This window comes from Pangasianodon hypophthalmus, chromosome 13 (genome assembly GCF_027358585.1).
Source record: "Pangasianodon hypophthalmus isolate fPanHyp1 chromosome 13, fPanHyp1.pri, whole genome shotgun sequence".
NCBI lineage: Eukaryota > Metazoa > Chordata > Actinopteri > Siluriformes > Pangasiidae > Pangasianodon > Pangasianodon hypophthalmus.
Genome location: NC_069722.1, coordinates 4,685,366 through 4,709,949, shown reverse-complemented (window position 1 = coordinate 4,709,949; position 24,584 = coordinate 4,685,366). Strand labels below are relative to the sequence as shown.

The window sequence follows — 24,584 nt, the reverse complement described above, 5'->3', positions numbered from 1 at the left end:
AAACTTCAGGATGTGCTGTTGTTATAGGAAAATAATCAACCCCATCATTGATTCTTTTCCAATAACAGCCTGCTTTGTTGTGTTTTAGTCCTTACTTTTACAATATGGCCAAAAGTACTCTTCCCAGAAGAGTGGAGTTTATTAAAACAGCAAAGAGGACATAATCTGGGACATAATCTGGAATGAGATGTTCACTGAGCACACATGGCTGTGACTGGTGCACAAACTTTTGGCTATATAGTGTATGTATAGTGTCTTTGTGACATTTCTCCTTTGAAATAATTTAGTCATGTAAAAAAGCAAGAACACAGTCATTCATAATAAACCGACAATTTCTAAAATCAGAATAAAAGCTGTTCGTTTTAAAAAATATCAGATTACATTACAAAAATGTTAAATAGGGACGGCACTGATCCGATACACAGCATCAGCATCGGGCATTTTAAACATTTTAAACCTGTCTAGCCATTTTCCTCTGACCTCTCTTATCACCAAGGCGTTTCCACCCATAGAACTGTCACTCACTTAGTGTTTTTTGTTTTTCGCATCATTCTGTGTTACTCTAGAAACTGTTGTGTGTGAAGATCCCAGAAGATCAGCAGTTTATGAAATACTCAAACCAGCCCATCTGGTACCAATATCCATGTCATGCCATGATCAAAGTCACAGAGATCACACTTTTTCTTCATTCTGGTGTTTGATGTGAACATTACCTGAAGCTCTTGACCTGTAGCTGCATGATTTTATGCATTGTGTGCTGCTGCCACGTGATTGGCTGATCAGATAACTGCATGAATGTGCAGGTGTACAGGTGTTCCTAATAAAGTGGATGGTGTGTGTGTATCTATCTATTTATCTATCTATCTATCTTTCCCTCTCTGTCTCTCTCTCTCTCTCTCTCTCTCTATATATATATATATGTGTGTATGTGTATATACAAGTGCATATATGTATACACACACACACACACACACACATATATATATACATATATATATATATGTATTTATATATATATATATATATATATATATATATATATGTATATGTATTTATATATATATATATATATATATATATATATATATATATATATATATAAAATGTGTGAGTTGTGTGTGTACTCAAGGTTTCAGTATCGGTATCAGAGAAGAAAAAGTGTTATCATGTGTATCTCTAGTGTAAACATAGTTTATGGAGGATTTATTTATTAAATATATGAATATTAGCCCTTTTTACTGGACACATAATGGCCTCCATGGTTTCCATGGTAGCGAAACCGCCGCTGCGCATGCGCAGTAAAGGCTAGACGGCGGCGCATGCGCAATGAGTTCCACCGTTATGCGGTATTTTGTGTGTGTTGAAGCGGGAAGATTCAGTGACGGAGCTGACAGCACCTCTTCAAACACAATTCCACAGGAATTAGCCGCATACACAGCATGCCTCGGGAGATTATAACGCTGCAGCTGGGGCAGTGTGGAAATCAGAGTAAGAGAAACTTTACAAAGCGTTTGGGCTTTAGCGGGTTGATATGAGCTAAGTTAGCTAGCTAGCATTATCGGGCTGTGCTAGCTGTGTTAGCTGTGCTAGCATAACTCATAACTGACTCTGTGTCGGTAAAAATAAGCTGCTCGGGTCTCACTGCTGCTGAATTCTGCTTTTCTGGCTTGTGTTTGCATTTATATAGATAAAAGTGTGAATGTGTTAGCTTGCAGTTAGCTTGGAAACCTCTAACAAGCTGTAATATAGCTGTTTATTTGGGTTGTACTGTAAAGGAGACTGCCATTTCTGTGCACACGTTCTTTATTATTTTATCTTTTTTTTCCAAGAATAAACTAAACATTTTCTCTAAGTATGTTTATGCAAATGTAACACACAACAATAAACATCTCAGTTGTATATTTTACTCAAAATAGGTCCAACTGTCTGTTTATTAGTGCTAACAGCTCTACTGTATTGTTCTCTTGAATATGAAATCAGTTTGTTCTGGTCAAGCTAGAAAAAATAAACAAGATGCTCAAACCTTCAATTCTGAAGCTTATATGAATAAAACGTTCATTTTATTAACTAATCAAAATAAATGATATGTTCTTGCAAAGGACATTGGTTGTCATGGGCTCCTGTAATGCAAAACCAGTGAATATAGTCATTTTTAAAGAAAATATAAAAGCAAACTTCAGGGAAAAAAAAAAAAAGAAAGATTAAGACATTGCAGATTTTCCCTGAACTCCAGTAAGTAAAAGAAAAAGCAAATGGTGTAAAGTTATTGTCAACTAAAGCTAAAGACATTGGTAAGAACTTGTATAATATTATTATATAATATTGTTTTCCTGTGATCTATAATTAACATATATATAATACATGTATACATACATAATATATTACATATTATATATAATAATATTTGATGCATCAGACAATTCTTCATCCTTTCTCATGAAATTAATGAGTAATTGATTGGCTCTAGTTAATTAGCTAGTTATTAGAAATTGCAGTGTAAGAATTAATTTCTCATTTTGTTAAGTTTGTATTTTGAAACTAAGTCAGGCCTGAACAGCATTTTACAGGCTTCAAATATTCGCCGGTGTTTCCGAATACTTGTTCTTGATTATTTAAGTAATATTTATGTTTCATAATTAGCCATAATAAAGATGTGTTTGTTACTGCAGCTCAAAATCTATTCAGAAGATAGTGATGGTGTATTAATAGTGTATACAGAGTATGGTTTTCAAAATTAAACATGTAATGTGTTAAATAATAATTAATTAAATAATAATTTCCTTAATTAATTTTCCTTAATATTTTCATAACCGTGTGCACGCGGCGAGAAGAGACACTTAAGAAGTCGATATGAGTTCAGTGTCGTATTAATAACGCTGCAGACGGCTAGGAGTCTTTTTAGCTACGTTTACATGCAGCCTAATAATCCATTAATAATCTATTAATATAAATTCCACTAATTCATATTTGATTGAACTAAAACCTCGGTTAAATAGAAGTATAATAGTGATGTAAAGCTTTATGCATGTGTGTTTGGGTGATGATGTGCTCCTGGCGAATTCAAATAGCTGAGTAAGGAAACACTGTTCACGTCATGGGTTTTAATCTGCTCAGAATAATCGTGAGGTTGGTTTGGCATCAAGCTAACATTCTGAGGCAGATGAGGGACATTTCAGAATTTTAACATTCGAAATTCGTCCGACATTCAGCCAGGATGCAGAACAAACACATGGTGGGGGAAAAAAAGGGGGAAAACACAGTGTCTTTTTCCCCAGTCAGTGGCTTTCAATGTTGGTAACAAATAAATAAGATAAAGAAGATTAGAAGATAAATAAAGGCGTTATACAGATGAACAGTGTGTGAATTTTATTTTATTTTCAACAACCAGATCATCCTGAAATACAAAATGCTGAGCAGCACAAATTCGTTTTTCAGCAGTTACACTTGGATGAGTTTTTGTTGCGATGGAAATCATTTAAAACGATTAAAAACCTAAAAACGCTGACTGGACTAGTTGTCATGGTAACGTTGACATTAAACGTGCTTCCTTTGCATCCGGATTACACGTGACATACAGATAAACAGAGATTTTACACAGATTGCCCAGTTCAGTCGGAATCTGTAATCGGATTGGTGAAAATCTTTGCCTGTGAATCATGATGTGTCGTTGTGTGTTATTGTGTTGCAGTTGGTTTTGAGTTCTGGAAACAGCTGTGTGCTGAGCATGGCATCAGCCCAGAGGGCATCGTGGAGGAGTTTGCCACCGAGGGCACGGACCGGAAAGACGTATTCTTCTATCAGGTAACAAAATTCCCACCCAGATTTAGAATTGCTGATTAGGATTATGAGTTACATGGGTATATTTATATACACTACATGGCCAAAAGTATGTGGACACCTGACCCTCACACCCATATGTGGTTCTTCACTCACACCCTCACACCACTAATGTGTTTGTATACTGTAGCTTTACAGTTTCCCTTCACTGGAACTAAGAGGCTCAAACCTACTCCAGCATGACAATGCCCCTGTGCACAAAGCGAGCTCCATGAAGACATGGTGTGTTAAGGTTGGAGTGGCAAAACTCAAGTGTCCTGCACAGAGCCCTGACCTCAACCCCACTGAACACCTTTGGGATAAACTGGAACACCGACTGCACCCCAGACCTCCTCACCAACATCAGCGCCTGACCTCACTAATGCTCTTGTAGCTGAATGAACACAAATCCCCACAGCCACGCTCCAAAATCTAGTGGAAAGCTTCCCAGAAGTGTGGAGCTCATTATAACAGCAAAACGGGACGAAATCTGGAATGGGATGTTCAACAAGCACATATGAGTGTGATAATCAGGTGTCCGCATACTTTTGGTCATATAATGTACGCAAGGAACGTGTTTTATTTAAGGAATCTGGTCAGTGGAGTTGAATCAGGTATGTGGAGCAGGAAAATCACAGAACTGCTGGAGATGGTGTGTTAGTTGGCCAGCAGAGTGCGCTGGACTCCAAGTGTTCACCAGGTGAAGCAAAAGTCCGGATGTAAATCATAGATATTATGATCCCAAGCCAGAGGTGACAGCAATGCGGGGAAACTCCCCTGAGATGACGTGAGGAAGAAACCTTGAGGGGAACCAGACTTAAAAGGGAATTTATCCTGAGTCCTGGGTTTATTATTAGCCCAAAAAACTTTCATCCTCATCACACAAGCCGCCAAGACATTTGCGTATTTAAATATGATTGGTCCAAATACTTTTAGATCGATAAGCTTACGGTCTGATGCTAGCGTCCTCGCAAGCTACGACATGAGATGAAAATAATTTCTCCGTACTGTACTTGTATATGTGACAACAATTTTTTTCTGAATTTGCCTGTCAGGTGTTTAGTACTAACTCTTTATTTTGAATATTCTTGACAAACGTGACAAAAACATTACAGTGATTTTCACAGCACACGTCAACAACACGCTCGCAAATGAATTCCACCGAAGACATTTAACAGAAATGAGGTATAATGGTTTCTAAAGCTTTTCTCTGTGCTGTTTCTCCCCCTGCAGGCGGACGACGAGCACTACATCCCCCGAGCCGTGCTCCTGGACCTGGAGCCTCGAGTCATCCACACCATCCTGAACTCGCCCTACGCTAACCTGTACAACCCCGAGAACATCTACCTCTCAGAGCACGGAGGAGGAGCAGGAAATAACTGGGCCAGCGGTTTCTCTCAGGTTCATCAGCCTCTAACACACGCTCTGGGTTTAAAGAATCTCATCTCACACTGCACTTAATTACTCATATTCGTGTATATCCTGGATAAGAGCTTAAGTTTAGTACTGAAAGCGTTTTTTTTTTTTTTTTTCCCCAGGGGGAGAAGATCCATGAGGACATCTTTGACATCATTGATAGAGAAGCAGACGGCAGTGACAGTCTGGAGGTGAGGTTCTCTACATAACCCGTGTATTGGTGGAAAAATCACATATGTATGATTATTATTTTATTCATAAGCATCAGGTCTAAAATTAAAAATAATATTTTTTCAGGAGTCTAAAAAATATTTGGCATCGGTTTGGTGGCACGTTTGTTGGCTAGATATATGGTTATTTGTTTATCTGTTTGTTTTTTAACTGCAACATGCAATATTAAGCAAATCTTCAACATGAATTTATTTTGAATAATTAGCATCTAGTTCATTTAACTTAGCGTTTCTTTTTATCTTTCATGACTGTTTCTCATTCAGATGAACTAACGGTGTTTCTGTTTGTTCATTTGTTTTTGCTCTGATCTCGCTTTTATGATAGAGTTGAGCGATTATCATAATTTTTTACTAATACAGTCAGTTAAAATAATGAATAAAACATTTGCTCTGTCATCAGGAGACCGCGAGTTTGAATCTTGACGATGCCACAGCCATCTGTGGCTGGGAGTCAAGAGAGGCTGTGCTCTGCGGGTGGGAGGGGCATACAGTCTCTCTCCCCTGTCAATCACAGCGACACTAGCCAATCGTGGGCGTCTGTGAGCTCATGTATGAGGAAGAAGGTAGAGAGCACTTTCCTCTGAGTTTGTTACACTGCACTGTAACACAACATGAGCAGCAGGTCGGAAAGACGTGGAGGTTTGCTCCACCCTTAACCTTAACCTTCACCTTTAGGGGGTGAAAAAAAATATTACAATTACAGCCAATCAGAGCGTAGGGGTCAAATCTATGGAATGATAGTTGTGCCACTAGGATTTGAATTGAATAAAAAAAAAAATCTGTTTCAAATCCAGTTCCTCAAATTCAGGTCCAGATTTTCATTTCGGCCGACTCGATCGTTATTCCGGCAGTCAGCCGTCACCAAAAAATCGAACACCTCTTATGATATATGACATATATGTACGCCTTGATGTACATTTTTAAAATAACACGTAAATGTACGTAAAAATGTACAGAGTTAAAATCCAAATCAAAATGTCTCATAAATCATTGCATACAAAACAACCACGATTGGTTAGGAACAGGCAACCAATGAAAATAGAGAGGAGGCGGGGCTTTAAACACAGCCTGGTGGTACAGCATTGTTCTTCAAAATGAAGTAGTTTCTGGATTTACTGAATTTTTTGTAGCAGTGTAATCCGTATTTATTTATTATACTATGTTAATTTAATACGTAAGTTCTCCATGACTAATTCTTTTTAAGTCAAAACAAATTTGTGTACGCATTTTTTTCCTAATTATCATCACATCATCAGTATGTTCAGTTCTCTTAGCATATTTCTCAGTCATGATTTTTTTTTTTTCATCTGATCCGATGCTCAGTAAAGTTCTTCTTTTGTCAGTAGATACCAGCCTCATTAGCTGTAATGAATGAGCCGATGTTTTTACTCTGTTTATTTCCCCCCTGATGGTCATTAGCCTCTCGTGAGGTCTGGTTTGGAGCGGTTCGAAGTGCAAAGACGGCATCCTGATCACCTCCAGATGGAGCAGTGACGTGTTTTTATTCCCGCTTTTTAGCATCGTGTCTCTGCGCTCAGCTGGAAGGCACGCTGTGTTTATCCCGCTGACGTTTAGGAGCACGTGTATACACACCATACGCAGGGAGGGGGTTATTTCACGTCTTTTTATGCCCTCTTAATTTGCAAGCGGGAAACGTCCCTCCCTTTAAAACAACAGAGTTTTTTTAAAACTGCTTTAGTCAGGTTAATTTTTTTTGCAGTTACCCTCTGTCACTCGATTCCCTAACATTAGAGCTGTGTGTGAGTGTGTGTGAGTGTGTGGTAAGGCTAAATAATCTTTAGGTGAATGGGGTGTGTGTGCCCAACCACCTAAAATAGTCCTTATGGTCTCACACGGTGGTGTACAGTACGCAGCTGCCTACACACACACACACACACACACACACACACACACACACATATACTATAACTGTTGTGCTGTCTGTGTGTTTCAGGGATTTGTGCTGTGTCACTCCATCGCTGGCGGCACAGGGTCTGGTCTCGGCTCCTACCTGTTGGAAAAACTCAATGACAGGTTACAACACACACCCACACACACCCACACACACCCACACACACACACACACACACACACTCGCACTGTACTCCGCCTAACTTATTCATTCCCATTGTTGTGCTGTAACTCTACACTGCTGCTCTGCTTCGGTTTCCACCCTACGCATTGTCAGTATGCAGGCGAGGATGATTAGAAGCCGTCACTGTAATGACCTGTTTTGTTTTTTTTTTTCTTTTTCTTAAATGTAGCAGCGCACATGCAGCGTCACACACGCGCAACTTGAGCACGCACAGCCCCCTGCTTTTAACTGTAGAGCGAATCTCCTCCTACTGATGATGTAAAAGACACAGGAGACATGCTAGATGTCACCAGAGCTATAATTAACACCCACTCGCTTACTAAACACAGGTAATCTAAGGCACTGACGAGTTGCTCCTTTCATCCGTCCAGCATGTTGGTGGGTAAATTGTTAAAAAAAAAAAAAAAAAAAGTGTTTAAAAACATTGAGTGTCATAATCAGTTTACATTTGAGCGGGTGTGTTCTTTCCACTCAGTTATTACACACCTCTGTAGACAAAACATACACTCCTTAACACACTTACATTCCTTAACTCCATAGTTTACTCAATCCAGCTTTAAGTGGCAGGACTAGCATTTTCAAATAATCAGATAATCAAGATACCACAGCGCTCTTGAATTCTCAATCCTGACTGGTCCGATGGTGTTGATTAATTTTCTACAGCAGCAGCTCGGAAAGTAGTAATGCAGCGACAAGCTATACAGGGACTTGCATGAAGGACGCACCATAATACAGTAATCTAAGACTAATGATGAATTTTAAATTGTTTTTATTTAACAAAGAAAAATATAGAATTGTTAATGTGAAGATTCTGTAAGAAGACGTTTATTTAACACGTATGGAAGGAGTCTCCAGTGTCAGCGCTACGTAGCAATCTTTGTTAAAGCCTTCTGGTGAGGGAACGAGTGTTCATAGCTGCTATAACGTAAGTGAGAACAGGAGCTAATTTGTTTTGCAAAGGTTCCACAACAATAAATGCAAACGGATAAGAAATATGATATTCTTTAATTAATAAAAAATTGTAATTGTTGACATACTGCTCTGGTATAAGATGAAGAAAACGCTTTGGTGTGTGCTGTTACAGGAAAACTTCAGGTAGTAGCAGTGACTATGTTTTGCGTCAGGTTGCATCACACCGCCCTGTCGTTGATTATTTTCCCATTTTGATCCCAAGTGGTTTGATGATGTACAGCTGTAATCGTTTGTAAAATTTAAGACATGCCTAATTAGACATGGTGCTAAATTTGTAAAGCAACTAGCCGCAGTGTTTATCAATAACATTCTCCCCCTTTCCCCCACCTCTCTCTCTCTCTCTCTCTCTCTCTCTCTCTCTCTCTCTCAGATATCCTAAGAAGCTGGTGCAGACGTACTCTGTGTTTCCTAACCAGGATGAGATGAGTGATGTGGTGGTGCAGCCCTACAACTCTCTGCTCACCCTCAAGAGACTGACCCAGAATGCAGACTGTGTGGTGAGCGCACACACACACACACACACACACACACAAACGCACAAATGCACATGCACACGCAAGCACATATATATAATATATATATATATATATATATATATATATATATATATATATATATATAAATTAGCAAAGTCAACATAAGCTGAACGTGTGCTGAGTTCACTCTGAGTAAAACAGGGCGTCTCTCTTCTCCACCACACGCCCAGCTAACTGCACATTTCCTCTCTCAGCACCCGCTGTTACTCGATCCGGCCCTCGGAACAGACCTCGCTTTCTTCCCCCTTCACTTCCGCTCCCAAAAATGGCACAGGGTGAAAAAAGAAAAAAAAAAAAAGGAGGAGGAGAGGAAGACAGTTATAATGTTATATCATTCTCCTCACCACTTTCCCCCCCATGTTCATAATCACTCACTTCCTGAACACACAAAGCCAACAGTCTACAGGTTCAGCGTTAGTGAAAAGACGTCATATTGCTCTCCTTGCGGTTAAACATACCGAGAGAAAATAAAGACAGGAACCTGAATGAAATAATGTATTTGATTTGCGAGGAGAGGAGACAACATTGCAGCTCATAACGCTGAAACATTCGCTAGCAATTTGCTGACTTCAAGGCTAGGGCGTAAAACATACTTCAGAAAATAAGTAGAGGATAATAATCATATACTTGTTCGTTTCCTTTAGTCTGTATTAATGCACTTAACTAGATAGTTAGTTTATCGTATGACGTTACATTATAATAGCTGTCATTAGAAGGCTTTTATGAGATTGAGTCAAATGAAAACCTTTATTTATTTATTTATTTATTTATTTTTACATTGTATATTGCAAATAGGTGTCACAAAAGCATATTATTCTACATAATGTCCATTTCACTCAATGCAAGTGCTCTAGCGCTTAACAAATATCTGGATTCCTCTAGAGATATTTGTTTCAGTCCTAATTTTAGGTTTTCATTTTACTCACGCTTGTACCTCACTAACATTTTTTTATTTATTCATTTATTTGTACACCTCTGATGATGATGTAGTTTCTACAGCAGCATTACGTTAAACCCTACATAGTGAGCATCTAAGCTGAATAGAAACTATCAGCGATTTGACCTGTATATAGGGTGGAAAACGTTTTCTCATGGTGAACAGGAGTTGCTAATATTCCAGTGAATGAATAAATAATAAATAAAATTTCTGATAACGCGACGTTGCCCCATCGAGATGCTGCTTTTTCAGTGTAGCACTGCTGTCAATGTTCACTCTGTGGCAGTTTAACATTATAGGCTAAAATAAAGAAAAGTTAAATAGGTTTATTCAATTGGCTGCAAAGTTTTTGCCACGTAGTTTCAAAAGTAATTTCTGTTATTAAATTTGTGATGTTAAGCTAATGATTTCCACACACGTCAGACTGTTTAAATATTAAGTAAGCTGTTTTATCTGTGCGTGTGCACTTAATTACGTTACTCAAAACCCATGACTAATATTATTGTAGCTGTAAATTCATTTTCATCAGACCAGAAGGTATTGAGGAGGAGCTTGCTGTATTGAACAGTGCTGATAGGAGTGTAGCTAGTCACAGGAGTGTGTTTGTCTATACATCTAATGACAAAGTGACATTATAATGCTAACATCATATTGCAAATCCAATACAGAAGAACACGGCTTCAGTCAGAGCTGAAATGGTGTAACCACTGGGCAGTTTGTATGTCCTTTATTACAAAAAGATCACACTTCCTGAGAAACACAAGCAGGAACTTTTCATCGTCCCTGAATTGTCCTATAACGCTGTATAGATGTGTAGAAACTGCAGTGTTGTGGTTATTTCCTCTCTGTGTGCTTATATTACACTCAAAGCCACACACAGAACCGGCAGAGACTAGCTAATGTGATCAGCGAGGGTTGACGGCTGTGTCGGCTTTATTGAATCAGGCACTGCTGCACGCCAGCTTAGACTCCTTCTCAGGCAGATTAAATTAGCGCAGGATCTAACGAGGCTGATGAAGTCTTACTACCGAGGAGTACACGGAGACATGCTGTTCTTCCTCTCTTTATTTCCACACGTCTCCACTTATTAGTGTGTGGATACGTAAAGTTTTCAGGTCAACAGTGCATAGTGAAGATGGTTAACATGGTTAATCTTTTAATAAAAAAAAAAAAAAAAAAGAAAGAAAGAAAAAGAAAAATCAGTTCAGCCAAGAATACAAGCGTTTTGAAAGGAGTTGGCAGAAAATTTCCACATATAAATGTATAACACACATATATAACAGTAGGTTCTCTCTCTCTCTCTCTCTCTCTCTCAGGTGGTGCTGGATAACACGGCTCTGAACAGGATTGCTACAGACAGACTGCACATCCAGAACCCCTCGTTCTCTCAGATCAACCAACTGGTGAGACATGTCAAGCAAATCCATCTCCATGGAAACCTTAGACTCGAGTGTTTCCCTACCCATCTACCCCAAATATAACTAAGGGATAAAACATTGGGGCCGTCCTGTTATAGGAAAAAAAAAAAAATCAACAAAACGTCCTGAAGTATTTATTTCCTATTATGTCACTGCTGACACTTTTTTTTTTTTTTTTTTTTTTTTTTTTAAATCCATTTTTAGTTATATGTAACTTTGTGAAATATTAGTTCCTTTTATACAACAGTTAGTTCCTGTTCTAATTTGATTTCACGAACTGTCTTTTAAGCGTGCTTATATTTAGTATAACCGCACTGGGATGTTTCACTGTTAGTCCGTGTTCGTCACATAAAATTCCAGTTCTAGCAGCAGTCCCACTGAAACCGTTACTACAGTAGAGTTACAACATCATCAGCAGGCGAGGCAAACGGAACGATTTTTCACGAATATAACTTCTGACTTATAAGATGAAAGCTAGTCAGTAGCTAGCCAGCTAGCCGATGGGCTGTCAGTGGCTTCTTCCTGATCCATTTCTGTTCACGGAGCAAAAATAAACAAATTATTTGGCCACATCGTGCCTGAAATGTCAGTTACTCGATATCAATTTCTTATTTATAAAACTGCTGTATAAAAGCAATATCGCACTCGTGATCATGCTGTTATACTGAACATCAGCACTGCTGTGATTAACTATGGCACTCGGCCTGCGGCTTCATACCTACAGCTGAATCACAGCCGTGCTGTTATTCAATATAACCACACACTTTCTTGAGCAATATTGATTATCACTTGCATTATAAGAGTTTCTCTGTTCATCCACTGTAACACAATTTGTTACAGAGAAACTGGAAAGTGCAAACTCCTCTGCCCCAAGTACCCCTCACTACAGAATCAAAAGTCCATGGGGTGGAGTCGGACTCCTCCTACCTTGGAGGGAGCTGGGCGGATTCAAGCCAAATGTCCTGTGGATGGATTGTGTTTAGATTGTGGTTGGATTATGATCAGATCCAGCTCCACCCTGTGGACTTTTGGTCCACAGCGTGTGTTTCTGTGGCACAGGCTATCTCTTCTGTCCTGAAGACTTTCCCGTTTCTGAAAACTTACCGACACTTACATACAGAAATCATCACCATATAACCAGTATGTTTTTATTTGTTAAATAAGAACGCATTTTTAAAACGTGTCTTATATTATGTGGAGCATCTGCCATTTAAGTCTCTGTGAATGAGCTGTTACTATAGACACTGTAAAGTATTAGAATTATTGAATTAAATTAAAACCTGTGATTTGCTGTGCAGAGCTGCTGTTAGAGAAGATTAATCAACACCTTCTGACCAGTCAGATGAGAGAATTCAAAAGCACTGCGGTGTAAATAACCAAAACCATGTTTTTGATCCACCCTGTGTGACTCCAGAGTAACAGAGCGGGAAAATAAATCTCAGTTTTATTTCAGTCCAGCGATCTGAGATAAATTGATGGCTGACACGCAAGAAAGACATGTGAAACCGGTTATGCGAGTGTGAATCAGTCCCAGAAAAATGTCTTTTGTGTTTGAGGAGCAGAAGCTCATATCCGTGAAATTATGTTCTTTTCCGTGTATTAATTGTGGGTTATGACGGCAGCATTGCTCACCTAGTTAAAGTCTCATTTCCTTTCAATGGTGGCTGCTGATCTCCGTGGTGTAGGCGGACTGCTGGCACCTCTCACCACGCTGCCTGTTCAATTTCACATCCACACACACAATTATTTCCGAAGGCAACAAAATCGTTAGACTTTGATTACGTTCACTCTTGGGTCTGAACTTATTAATGCAGCTAATATTGTTCTCATTTTAGAGGAAAGTTACACAGGCACTGAAAGATGAATAATTCATAGTCGTGTTTTATAATCTAACCCCCCAGCTTATTATTAAACATATTATTCAGTACTTATTATGCATTATTCAGCAACTAAAGTGAGACTAATGGGACATTTGTGTAGTTATGAGAGTGAGGAATGTAAGTGTGGGCTAGACCACAGATCCTGGCATACTCACTCATCAGTAATGCCCGTAAAACCACCACTTGGTCATTTTTCCCCCCTTTCAGGACAGCTTAATAGATTGAGTTTCAATGTTTATTGTCATGACAACTCAGCTGTTAGGAATTTTTCTCATCAAGGGCAGCAAAAATCACATGATCAGTATAAAAGCTAAAACAAAAGTAAATACATTCTGTATACATATTATACAGCGTGCGAAAATGAATTTAACGTATACAAGCAAAACATTTCATGTGTGGGGCTTCACAGATGTTCCTGTGAAGCAAAAACGGTCAAATAGTATATGTTAATAGATATTAGTAGTGGAAAAAACCCACAGTGTAAAGTTTTTGAATGATCTAATAAAATCTGGGCACAAACTTTTGCTCTCCTAAGCCTGCTTTCTAAAATTAAAAGGTTGCTTTGCTGGGGATGGACACAGTGCTCAGGTTTTTCAGTCCCTGGTCCTGAAAGTGTGTCTCAGATCACAGAGATTCTCAACATTATTCGTTATTATAACCAGAGCGCTGTTGAATTCTCGAATCTGATTGGGTGATTTAATTTTCTACAGCTGCATCTTTTACAGCAGTTTGACTGCAAGCCAAACCACAGGTTTAAGTTAATGTGCTTGTTCTGATACGTTATTGTTTCTATAGTAACAGCGAATCCCCAGGGACGTGTACAGTGGACAATTCATATAAATGAATTTAAAAGACGTGTAATTGTTGAAATGGTGACGTTTTCTGTAAAGAGTGGTTTATGTAACGTTTATGGAAGGAGTCTCCAGTGTCAGCACTGGCTCTGTAAGTTTTCGGTCATCTTCAGGACATAGGAGTTTGCGCTCTGTGGTTTCTGTGTAACATGACAAGCTGCGTATTTGCTTTATTAACCTGAACAGAGGAAAAAAAAGAGGCTGGTGAGGGAACGGCTGTTTACGTAAGTGATAACACGAACTAACTTGTTGACAAACAATATAAGTAACTATAAATGGATAAAAAGTGCACTGTGTTTTATTCCTGAATTAAGAACAATAATCGTATGGTGAAAAACGCCCTCTTGGCTGTACATTCCAGTCGCATAACCACAAATGAATAAGCTCGAACAGGAAAGTGCAGGATTTTTAACTTTTGCTTCTCAGTAATTAGGCCAAGTGTTTAGCTGCGGGGCGCAGCGGTTTCCCCCGAGGCTTCGGTTGAAGCGTGAGCGGAGTGTCAGTCAGAAACCCGTCTCTCCTGTCTGCCTCCAGTATTACAGGAGAGTAACTGCAGTTTGGCATGCGACAGTGAATGAACACACCCTCATGACTAAGACAGTGTACAGAGAGGTTAAACGCAAAATTATTATTTTTTAATTTTTATTTACACCAGCGATCGATTGGAAGTTTGCGACACGGGCTAATCATCGTTCCCAACTTCAGTTCCTAATCCCGGCTGTCAAAACAGCATTTAAACACTGACATTCATTCTAAGAAATAAAACCCCTGGGGCCGTGGTGTTTTAGGGAGATAATCAGGAACTGGCTGGTGTGAACTGCATGTCCTGTAGTGTATTCCTCTTTCACCACAGCAATTTGCAAACTATTACACTGTCAATACTTCAAAAAAATTTCATACTATTTTTTTTAGATTGAGATGCTTTTCTACTTACCACGGATGTAAAGAGTGGTTATTGGAGTTACCGTAACCAGCTCGAACCGGTCTGGTCATTCTCCTCTGACCTCTCTCATCGACAAGGCGTTTCCCACCTGCAGAACTGCCGCTCACTGGATGTTTTTTGTTTTTTGCACCTTTCTGTATACAGTCTGTTGTACATGAAAATCCCACGAGATCAGCAGGCTCTGAAATACTAAACCTGGCACCAACAACTACTGAGTCACTGAGATCACACTTTTCCCCATTCTTATGTTTGATGTGAACATTAACGGAAGTTCATGACCTGCCACATGATTGGTTGGTTGGATAATTGCATGACCAAGCAGGTGTAGTGTCCTATAAGTTGTGTCCTATGAGTGTATAATTAATAGGAAAGAATCCAGTACAATTTCTGTATTTTGTCTGCTACCACTTCACATTGAAATTTTAAAAGCCCTGGACAGGCCACACCCACAAGAGACAAACTGATGTGGCTTGGAACTTGCTATTGTGTAGTTTTCTTTTAACACATTGATATATTTTTTTTTTTCCTCCAGGTCTCCACCATCATGTCCGCCAGCACAACAACACTGCGTTATCCTGGATACATGAACAACGATCTGATTGGTCTGATTGCGTCTCTTATCCCCACTCCCCGCCTCCACTTTCTCATGACTGGTTACACACCACTGACCACTGACCAGTCAGTAAGTAGTGATTTATACATTAAAGACACTTTGTATCACTGAGGACATAGTGGGAATGAAACAATAGCCAATAAAAAGTACAAGCTGTGTGTTATTTAACTAGATTCAGTAGAGGTGACACATTCTCACACACATAAGTGTGGAAATAAGAGTGTCCTTATAAAAAATATAATAACTATTATAATAATAATAATAATTTAGCAGGATGGACGAGGTCACATTTTGACCAACGTGAGTCATGTACCTCATAGAGCTGGTGTTAATTGAAGCGTTGGTTAAAACTGAGACATGTATTCAGTGAGACGGATGACTAAGGCCACAACCTCGCTAATACAAATACACTTGCAAAGTTCTTCTGCATTTCAGCTTTCAGTCCATGCTGAAACAGCGTTTTTGAAAAACAGATACAGTATTCAAACCGTGACTTTCATTCTAAGTAAAGAATAAACCACTTGGGGGCGTGCTGTTATAGGAAATTAATCAACAACGGGGTGGTGTGAACAGCACGTCCTGTAGTGTTCTGTTGCTCTTATACCACAGCAATTTGCCAGGTATTACATTTTATTATTAATTAAAGAACAGCTATGTCACTGAGATGCTTTTCTGCTCACCACAGCTGTAAAGAGTGGTTTATTTGAGTTATCGTAGTACTTCCTGTCAGCTCAAACTAGTCTGGCCATTGTCCAAAACAGATAGCAAGTAATTTTAAAAGTGTATAGGTAGTGTGCGCAGTCTGCAAATGCTGACTGTCGTCACTGTTACAGTATTGGAGACAGACTTTTTAAAGTAAAGCAAAAACACCAATATCATGAAAAACTGTTTTCGAATGTGTCCATGTTAAGCAGCGTTTACCTAGTCACGTCTTTTTTTCTTGCTATGCTACAGTTTTACAAGGATAGTGTTATATCCACACAATACTCAATTATCTCCTACAGAATGTATTCAAAACTACCAAAAATAAAACCTCAGAAGGGAATTGCTTGTGTATAAAACCCATTAGTGTAGCGCATCACTATTTACTAGGGAACAAGTTTTGTACTTCTCGATTTCTGTTGCCTGTTTGCTGAGGTGAATCTGTTTGAGGCACCAAAATAGAATGATGAAAAAACACTAGCGCTGTTTTAGATAGACTAACTCTGATCCTGCGAGTCGGATTGAATACATGGAACCAAAAACATAATGTCTCGGAAAATCGGAACATTTGCATAATGTCTCACACTCAGCCCAACTGTGTTGTCACTCACTCTGCCCACTTAACACTGCTAATGGGTCCCTCCGCCTCTTTTGTTTCACCTTCTTTTTTTAAAGAGGCAAAAGAGATGATTGGAGAAGATGGTATTTCTATAGTACATAGCACTGATAAGCTAAATTTGTATTTCTTTCCAACTCTGTAGGTAGCGAGTGTGAGGAAGACGACAGTCCTGGATGTGATGAGGAGACTCCTGCAGCCCAAGAACGTCATGGTGTCCACGGGCCGAGACCGTCAGACCAACCACTGTTACATCGCCATCCTCAACATCATCCAGGGAGAGGTGGATCCTACACAGGTGTGTGTGTGTGTGTGTGTGCGTGTGTGCACACATGTGAAAGATCAGTGTGCTGCACTGCTGTGGGTGTCAACAATGGGGTGTGGCCTCAGTAGTGTTCTCTCCGTCACCTCTCTGGCTGAAGGGTTTGCTCATAAACCTTGAACTCTTCTATATATTATAATACTGTAAAACATATTCCTCGTTCTTTTCTCCGTCCGTCTCTTCCTTCAGGTCCACAAGAGCCTCCAGAGAATCCGAGAGAGGAAGTTGGCTAATTTTATCCCGTGGGGTCCTGCTAGCATTCAGGTGGCGCTGTCACGCAAGTCCCCGTACCTGCCGTCAGCTCACCGCGTCAGCGGCCTCATGATGGCCAATCACACCAGCATCTCCTCGGTAAGCTCCGCCCATTGCTTTGTGATGTCACTACGATACAGCTTACAATCCTGGTAGTTGATCAAAAGATCTTAATGCTGCAGTAAATTTGTAGCCGTGTCAGAGAGGCCGTGTAGCCGTGTCTTTCTTTTGAGACTGGGACTTGGCTGAAGAGTCAGGAACGTCACGCTGATGAAAACGACCTCTTGGCTGTACATTCCAGTCGTATAACCGCTCATTACTGGGCTTTTACAGAGAAGTGCATGACACACCTTTCTCGCTGCTAAAAGAGGAATTAGGTGACGCGTTTAATTAGGTGCAGCGGTTTGTCCCTGAGGCGCTTCTGTTTCAGCCGTGCCATCAGACGAAGCGTGAAAGGTTGCACTGACTGTCATTCGGCAAACTCGTCTCTCCTGTCTGCTTTTAAAACTTCAGAAGTGAAGTTCATGATTAACTGAACATACATGCACCAGCCACTTTAATAGGAACATCTGAACCACTGCTTATCCAGTCAGCCAGTCATGTGGTGCAGCGCAATGCATAAAATCAAGCAGGTCAATAGCTTTGGTTAATGTTCACATCAAACATCAGGATGCGGTCTCAGTGACTTTGACTGTAGCATGGTGTGAGTATTTCAGAAACTGATAATTTCCTGGGATCTTCACACACAACGGTCTCTACTGTTTATACAGAATGATACGGGGAAAAAATTCCAGTGAGCAGCAGTTCTGCAGGCGGAAACGCCTTTTTGAATAGGGAGGTCAGAGGCCAGACTCGTTTAAGCTGACGGGAAGGTTACAGTAACTAAAATAACCACTCTGTACAGCCGTGCTGAGCAGAAAAGCATCTCACAACATGTGGGAACTTGAGGTAGATGGGCTACAACAGCAGAAGACCACATCGGTTTCCACTTCTGTCAGCCAAGAACAGGAATCTGAGGCTACAGTGGGCACAGGCTCGGTGTTGATGATTTCCTGGTCCTTTTCTTAAAGTTATTAAAGTGGCCAGTGAGTGTAAATGTATGGATATACTGTCGTGGGAAAGGGCTATCAGATTTAACATACCACAATCACAAAGCTCTGTTTGAAATCCTAACATTGTCACTGACTTAGGTTTTAGTCTATGATTGTGTTATTTTGTCATTAATCCTTTTTTTTTTCCTCATCTCACGCCTCAGCTGTTCGAGAGGACGTGCCGTCAGTACGACAAGCTGCGCAAGCGCGAGGCTTTCCTCGAGCAGTTCCGCAAGGAGGACATGTTCAAGGACAACTTCGACGAGCTGGACGACTCGCGCGAGGTGGTGCAGCACCTGATCGACGAGTACAGCGCCGCTACACGGCCCGACTACATCTCCTGGGGTGCACAGGAGCAGTAACACACACACACACACACACACACACATATATATATATACACATACACTCAGAGGTCCTGGACTCAATTGTTTGTCTGCATTTAATTGTTTGTGTGTGAACAAGACGAGAGTGTGTGCACTTTAGTGTATATACAAGTATATCTGTATCTTTTCTCTCTCTCTCTCTCTCTCTCTCTCTTTTTCAGTCTGTTGTTAAAGCCTTTATCCATCACTCCTTCATTTCACCACGCACACACGCACGCACACTTGCTGTCACACATACAGGGTCCTGAGTAAGCAGATAAGGCAGGGTGGTCTCACAGGGACGACTCTGAAAGCAGCTCTGTAGGAAAAACAGGGACGAAAGGGTGGAGCGGAAAAATGATAAGCCTGACTGAGAGAAAAGGGCAAAGACATAAAAGATCCTTGAGTGCACTTTCCTGTTTAACACACACACACACACACACACACACACACACACATACACACACACATTTTTCCTTTACGAAGTAGTGCTGTGGCTTTTTAGGGATTGATTATCATTTAAGTTTGAAGCTTTTAATAAGACAATTCATCTCGCTGATAATCAGGAATAAAACCACACCCATCTTTAGCGTCAGTGGTTTCCAGAAGACTATCGGAGCTCTGAGAGAATCCTTAAAATCAGTCATTAAGTCTTTATAATCTAGAGGGCATGCAGTCGTAGTGAGACGGCTGATCTGAGACCAGTGTGTATTAATAAATCCTGAAGAGAATCTCTGCACATTTTAGTGTTTAATTCCCTCTAACACACTCACTGCAGCTCAGGAATGAGCTGATGAGTTGAATCAGGTGTGTCAGAGCAGCAAAAACACGAGGACCAGGATTGGGAACCTGTGCAGGATTGAATAAAGGTTTCCTTAAAATACTGCAGATTAAAAAAGTCTTTTAGAAAATCTCACAGGTTCCTCAGTGTTAAATATAAGGTTTCTATTTTTCTGTCCCTTCCCGTGGTCTTTCATACTGAGCCTTGTGTTCTCAGAGCTACTCCTTCTCTCTACCCGCGCATTTTTTTCTACTGTAAATAGTTTGTGTTCACTTAAATAAATGATTTTCTAAGACAAGAGGTTTCGCTGTCTTGTCTTTGTGTGTGTGTGCATATGTGTGTGTGTGTGCTCTCAACTTCATACCGATTAGAAACGTTAAAAGCCAAATTTCATACAGGCTGCTGTAGAATTTATACAAATTACTGTTATTTTCGCTTAAAATGTATTTTATGATTGTAATTAAATCGAGAAAAACCTGTTTTTGTTCCAGACACTGTTTTAGTCACAAGGCTACCTCGTCAGCTCTGTGATTGGATTCAATTCCTGCTCAGTTTGAGGTTGCTTTGGATAAAAATTACTCCTTTAAAAATAAAAAATAAAAACCTTTTCAGTTCTCAGTTGTGAGTGAGGATAAGGTTTGGGACATTTTGGTTCACTAGTGAAGTGGATTTTGGAAAGTAACTGTGATTTGTTTTTAATTTTTTTTTTTTAATTTAGTTGGTGGAAATCACAACCCACAATCACGAGTTATTATATTAATTATTGAGTTCTTATCTTATATATTAGCTTGTTTGACTGACTGCTCCCTCGAATTGAACGAGTTTAATCCAAGCTCAGTAACTCAAAAACAAGTCAGGCTATAAATACCATCAACTACGACAAACCTCAAAGCATGGCGATGTGTAAACAAGTGTTGTCCAGACAGAACATGTTGATGTAAGTAGGCATCAGCCAATCGGAAATGGTGTGGGCGGAGCATTCGTGCTTAAATATTGCTGACTCAACTAAGAAATGGGGAAAAATATGGATTTGTTGTTTTTATTTTATTGATGATGCTGTGAGCAGCCATGTTGATTTTTTGACTTCACTTGCTGAACTCAGGGTTGAGGAGACCCCTCTGAGTTTCCTAGGAGGGTGGGGTGGAGTCGGGTGGAGTAGGGGTTTGGCTGGGGGTTGGAGGTTGGGGGTTGTATTGGGCTTTTTTTTTCCTGTTCAGAAAATTCCAAGTTATGAGATTTAATCAAATGCAGCATGGCCAAGCGTGGAAAAAGAAACCACATGACTTAAGCAAACCATCATCGCATATCAGTGCACTTTTTAACAGATTGTAAACTTGTGTTTGGTGTGTGTGTGTGTGTTTGGTGTGTGTGTGTGTGATCACCCCAAAACAACATAACGTAAACGATAGTCCAATGGTGCTGCCTTTATTATTTAATCACATACAGTATCTACCATCATTCTTTATTATTGCACATTCACGTTAGCTGTACAGACAATAGTGCAACTGGCTACAGACGCGCAACACGGCGCAGTACCGTGCAGCATCCCGACTCAACACACTTTGTGTTAGCGTATGCGGCGTGAAGCTTTAAGACGGTGGGCGGAGCTGCCTGCAGCTGCTTAAGTGACGCATGGAGAGTGGCGATGCTGTTGGACGGGGAAAAAAGGGACGTTGCGGAAAAGGAACGACGTTTATACACATAACAGGAAATAAAAACGACTTGCAGACACTCACGAGTCCTGTCCAAAAAAAAAATTTAATAAAATTAATTACAGCAAGAACTGTTCTTATTTCAGCAATTAGCAGAACTAGATTTGTACAGAATTACAGATCATGATGACTAATAACTAGGGCTGGGCGCTATGACACTAATGGTGATAATATTGCGATAAATTACATCACAATACACTTTGATATCGTCACTAATTTTTGAACGCTCACTAGTTTTAATTTTTCTATTTGTTTTTTTTTTAGTGAATGTTAAAAACAATTTTTTTTCTCTCTAATATGGCACTAGGTGATTTTGTTGGCACTTTGTTTTCATTGTCAGGTATGAAGTGTGATGCTCTTCAGGTAAGACATGACTCGGTTTAGTATATGTTATCATCCATAAGCTGATTTTGAAGCGTATTATTAAGAAATATTGATTTTTTATTCTGTCTTTGAAAAAAAATAGCAGTTCTTGGGAGTGGACTCAGATGTTCAGACTTGACTATATGTTCAGTTTTTTTTTTTTTTTGTTACAGGCACAGGTGGCAAGTCTCTCTGAGGCACAGCTGGACGAACAATCGAACTCGACTCGAGCTTAACGTGTGAGTTCGGTGGTTATTTTAGGACAAAAACGCCGATCTGTTCTGATCACCCGCATACATTTGGTCCGTGTCGAAATAAACGCTGATGATTGCGGCGTTTCTTGCGATCTGGATGCGCGTTGCCTTTTTGGGTAGCCCTCTCGATACGGGTTAAAAGAAATATACAAACTATGTACATCGGGACTGATTATTCCCGGGCTCTGTGTGATTAATAAAGGAATAAAATACACTTATACACTTCTTAAGGATATATAAAAAACAAGTAATAAAAAAAACATACAGATAGACATCCATAAATAAAAAACAAAGTAACATTATACATATTATAAAAAGCAAAATGACAATCTCAGAAGATGCTAAGATTATTCAGGTAAGGTTATGCACTGCACTGCATGTGAGCTATTAATCCTACAGAAATCCTACATATGCCTGACATAAGCCTTCATATGAGTCGAGTAGGGAGGCCTGGATTTTTCTTTTCTTTTTTTTTTTTCTTTTTTTTACCGGAAGCAAGCTTCAGACAGCAAATGACACTGTGTGGGAAATTTTGCATTTCTTTACGGGACGATGAAACTGATTTCTGGTGACACCTGCTCTAAGGCCTCCATCATCTCAGCAAAGAAGAGCCACAATGAAGCGGACCTCCAGAAATCACATTCCCGAGATCCAAAAAGGCTGCTTCTCTATATATAACGGAGATGGTTTGTTTGAAAAAGAAAAGAAAAGAAAAAAAAAAAACGCTTTGGTTTGCACGTGCACCCACACATACACTAGCTGCGTGTCTCAAATCGCACCCTATCCACTATATAGTGCACTTGTCATTGTATGAGTCTGAAGTGCAGTTGTGAAATCCCATAATGCACTGTGGCAAGTGTCCATAAATCCCATAATGCACTTTGTAGTTCGTAGGGAGTATGAAGTAGGGCGGTTTAAGTTCTCTGCTGAAAGGAAACGTCCATAAAATGTCCAAAATGGACGTGTCTGTGTGTCACAGTGTGTGTTTGTGTGTGTTTTCTCATTGTCTTCAGCGTATTCAGCTGAGTTTCTCTCAGGCTTTTTATCAGCCAGGCCAGGAGCGTGCTCGGAATTCTGGGATCTTTGGCCGTTGTCCATCCTGTCCTGCTCTCTCTCATCTCTCGGCCGTGCATCTCAGGACGGATGGAGTCTCTACGTCTTGGACAGAGTGGGCGGAGCGATTGGATGGGGGCCTCTTTAGAATCGGCTGCGTGTCTCTTCAAACCGGGTGAGAGGGCAGTTCCAGCAGGGAGGGGCGGAGCTTGGAGCTGGTTTCCATGGTGATGCAGTCGTCCTTGGCCAGCTGGCGTCGGGTGGCACTGAAGTAGGCATTCATCAGCTGCATGATCTCAGTCAGCTGAGAGAGAGAGAGAGAGAGAGAGAGAGAGAGAGATCAGAACAAAATGATCAAGTACACAGTGTCAGTGTGGTGGAGAGGCTGAGAGAGAGAGAGAGAGTCAGAAAGACAGAGACAGACAGAGTGAGAGAGAGAGAATGAGAGACAGGGAAATATACAGTGAGAGAAAGAGTGAGAGACAGAGAGGGAGAGACAGAGAGATAGATAGAGACAGAGAAAGAGTGATATAGAAATACAAAGAGAGGGAGACAGAGAGAGGAGTAGAAGAGAGCTGACATGTAACTCGACTCCTGCAATGAGAAATCAGAGGTGAAGAGAGACACAGGAAGAGACAGGCTGAGAGAGAGAGAGAGAGACACAGAGAGACAGAGAGGTAAAGATAGAGCTGGCATGTAATTCTACTCCAGTGAATTACAATGAGAAATGAATGAAGTGATGAAAGAGACAGAGTGAGAGAGAGCGAGAGAGAGAGAGAGAGAGTGTGAGAGCTGGCATGTAACTCTACTCCAGCGATGAGAAACTGGAGGTGAAGAGTGAGACAGAGAGACAGAGTTGATAGAGACAGATAGAGAGTGAGACAGATAGAGAGAGACACAGGTAGAGAGAGAGAGACAGATAGAGAGTGAGACAGATAGAGAGAGACACAGGTAGAGAGTGAGACAGATAGAGAGTGAGACACAGAGAGACAGAGAGATAAAGATAGAGAGAGCTGCCATGTAATTCCACTCCAGTGAATTACAATGAGAAATGAATGAAGTGATGAAAGAGACAGAGTTGATAGAGACAGGTAGAGAGTGAGACAGATAGAGAGAGACACAGGTAGAGAGTGAGACAGGTAGAGAGTCAGACAGGTAGAGAGACACAGAGGTAGAGAGTGAGACAGGTAGAGACTGAGACAGATAGAGAGAGACACAGGTAGAGAGTCAGACAGATAGAGAGACACACAGGTAGAGAATGAGACAGAGAGAGAGACAGGTAGAGAGTGAGACAGGTAGAGACAGACAGACAGACAGAGAGAGACACAGGTAGAGAATGAGACAGAGAGAGAGACAGGTAGAGAGT

The 24,584-nt window shown here is 40.3% G+C and overlaps 2 protein-coding genes across 4 annotated transcripts in view; one reads left to right on the top strand and one right to left on the bottom strand.

Moving 5' to 3' along the window:
• The first annotated feature begins 1,143 nt into the window (after nucleotides 1-1,143).
• On the top strand, nucleotides 1,144-21,595 carry tubg1 (tubulin, gamma 1). Its single transcript, XM_026917275.3, has 11 exons — nucleotides 1,144-1,488; nucleotides 3,689-3,801; nucleotides 5,050-5,217; nucleotides 5,355-5,423; nucleotides 7,417-7,496; nucleotides 8,900-9,026; nucleotides 11,319-11,405; nucleotides 15,627-15,776; nucleotides 17,171-17,323; nucleotides 17,537-17,698; nucleotides 18,855-21,595. The coding sequence occupies exons 1-11, from the start codon at nucleotides 1,440-1,442 to the stop codon at nucleotides 19,050-19,052; spliced, it is 1,356 nt and encodes a 451-aa protein (XP_026773076.1). The 5' UTR covers nucleotides 1,144-1,439; the 3' UTR covers nucleotides 19,053-21,595.
• The window catches only part of plekhh3 (pleckstrin homology, MyTH4 and FERM domain containing H3), a 43,486-nt gene continuing 40,142 nt past the window's right edge, over nucleotides 21,241-24,584 (bottom strand). For all 3 annotated transcript variants that reach the window (XM_026916627.3, XM_026916628.3, XM_053239153.1), the window contains one exon: nucleotides 21,241-23,522. In XM_026916627.3, the coding sequence (XP_026772428.1) occupies nucleotides 23,385-23,522 (138 nt within the window). In that variant the 3' untranslated portion in view covers nucleotides 21,241-23,384. The remainder of the gene's footprint in view (nucleotides 23,523-24,584) is intronic.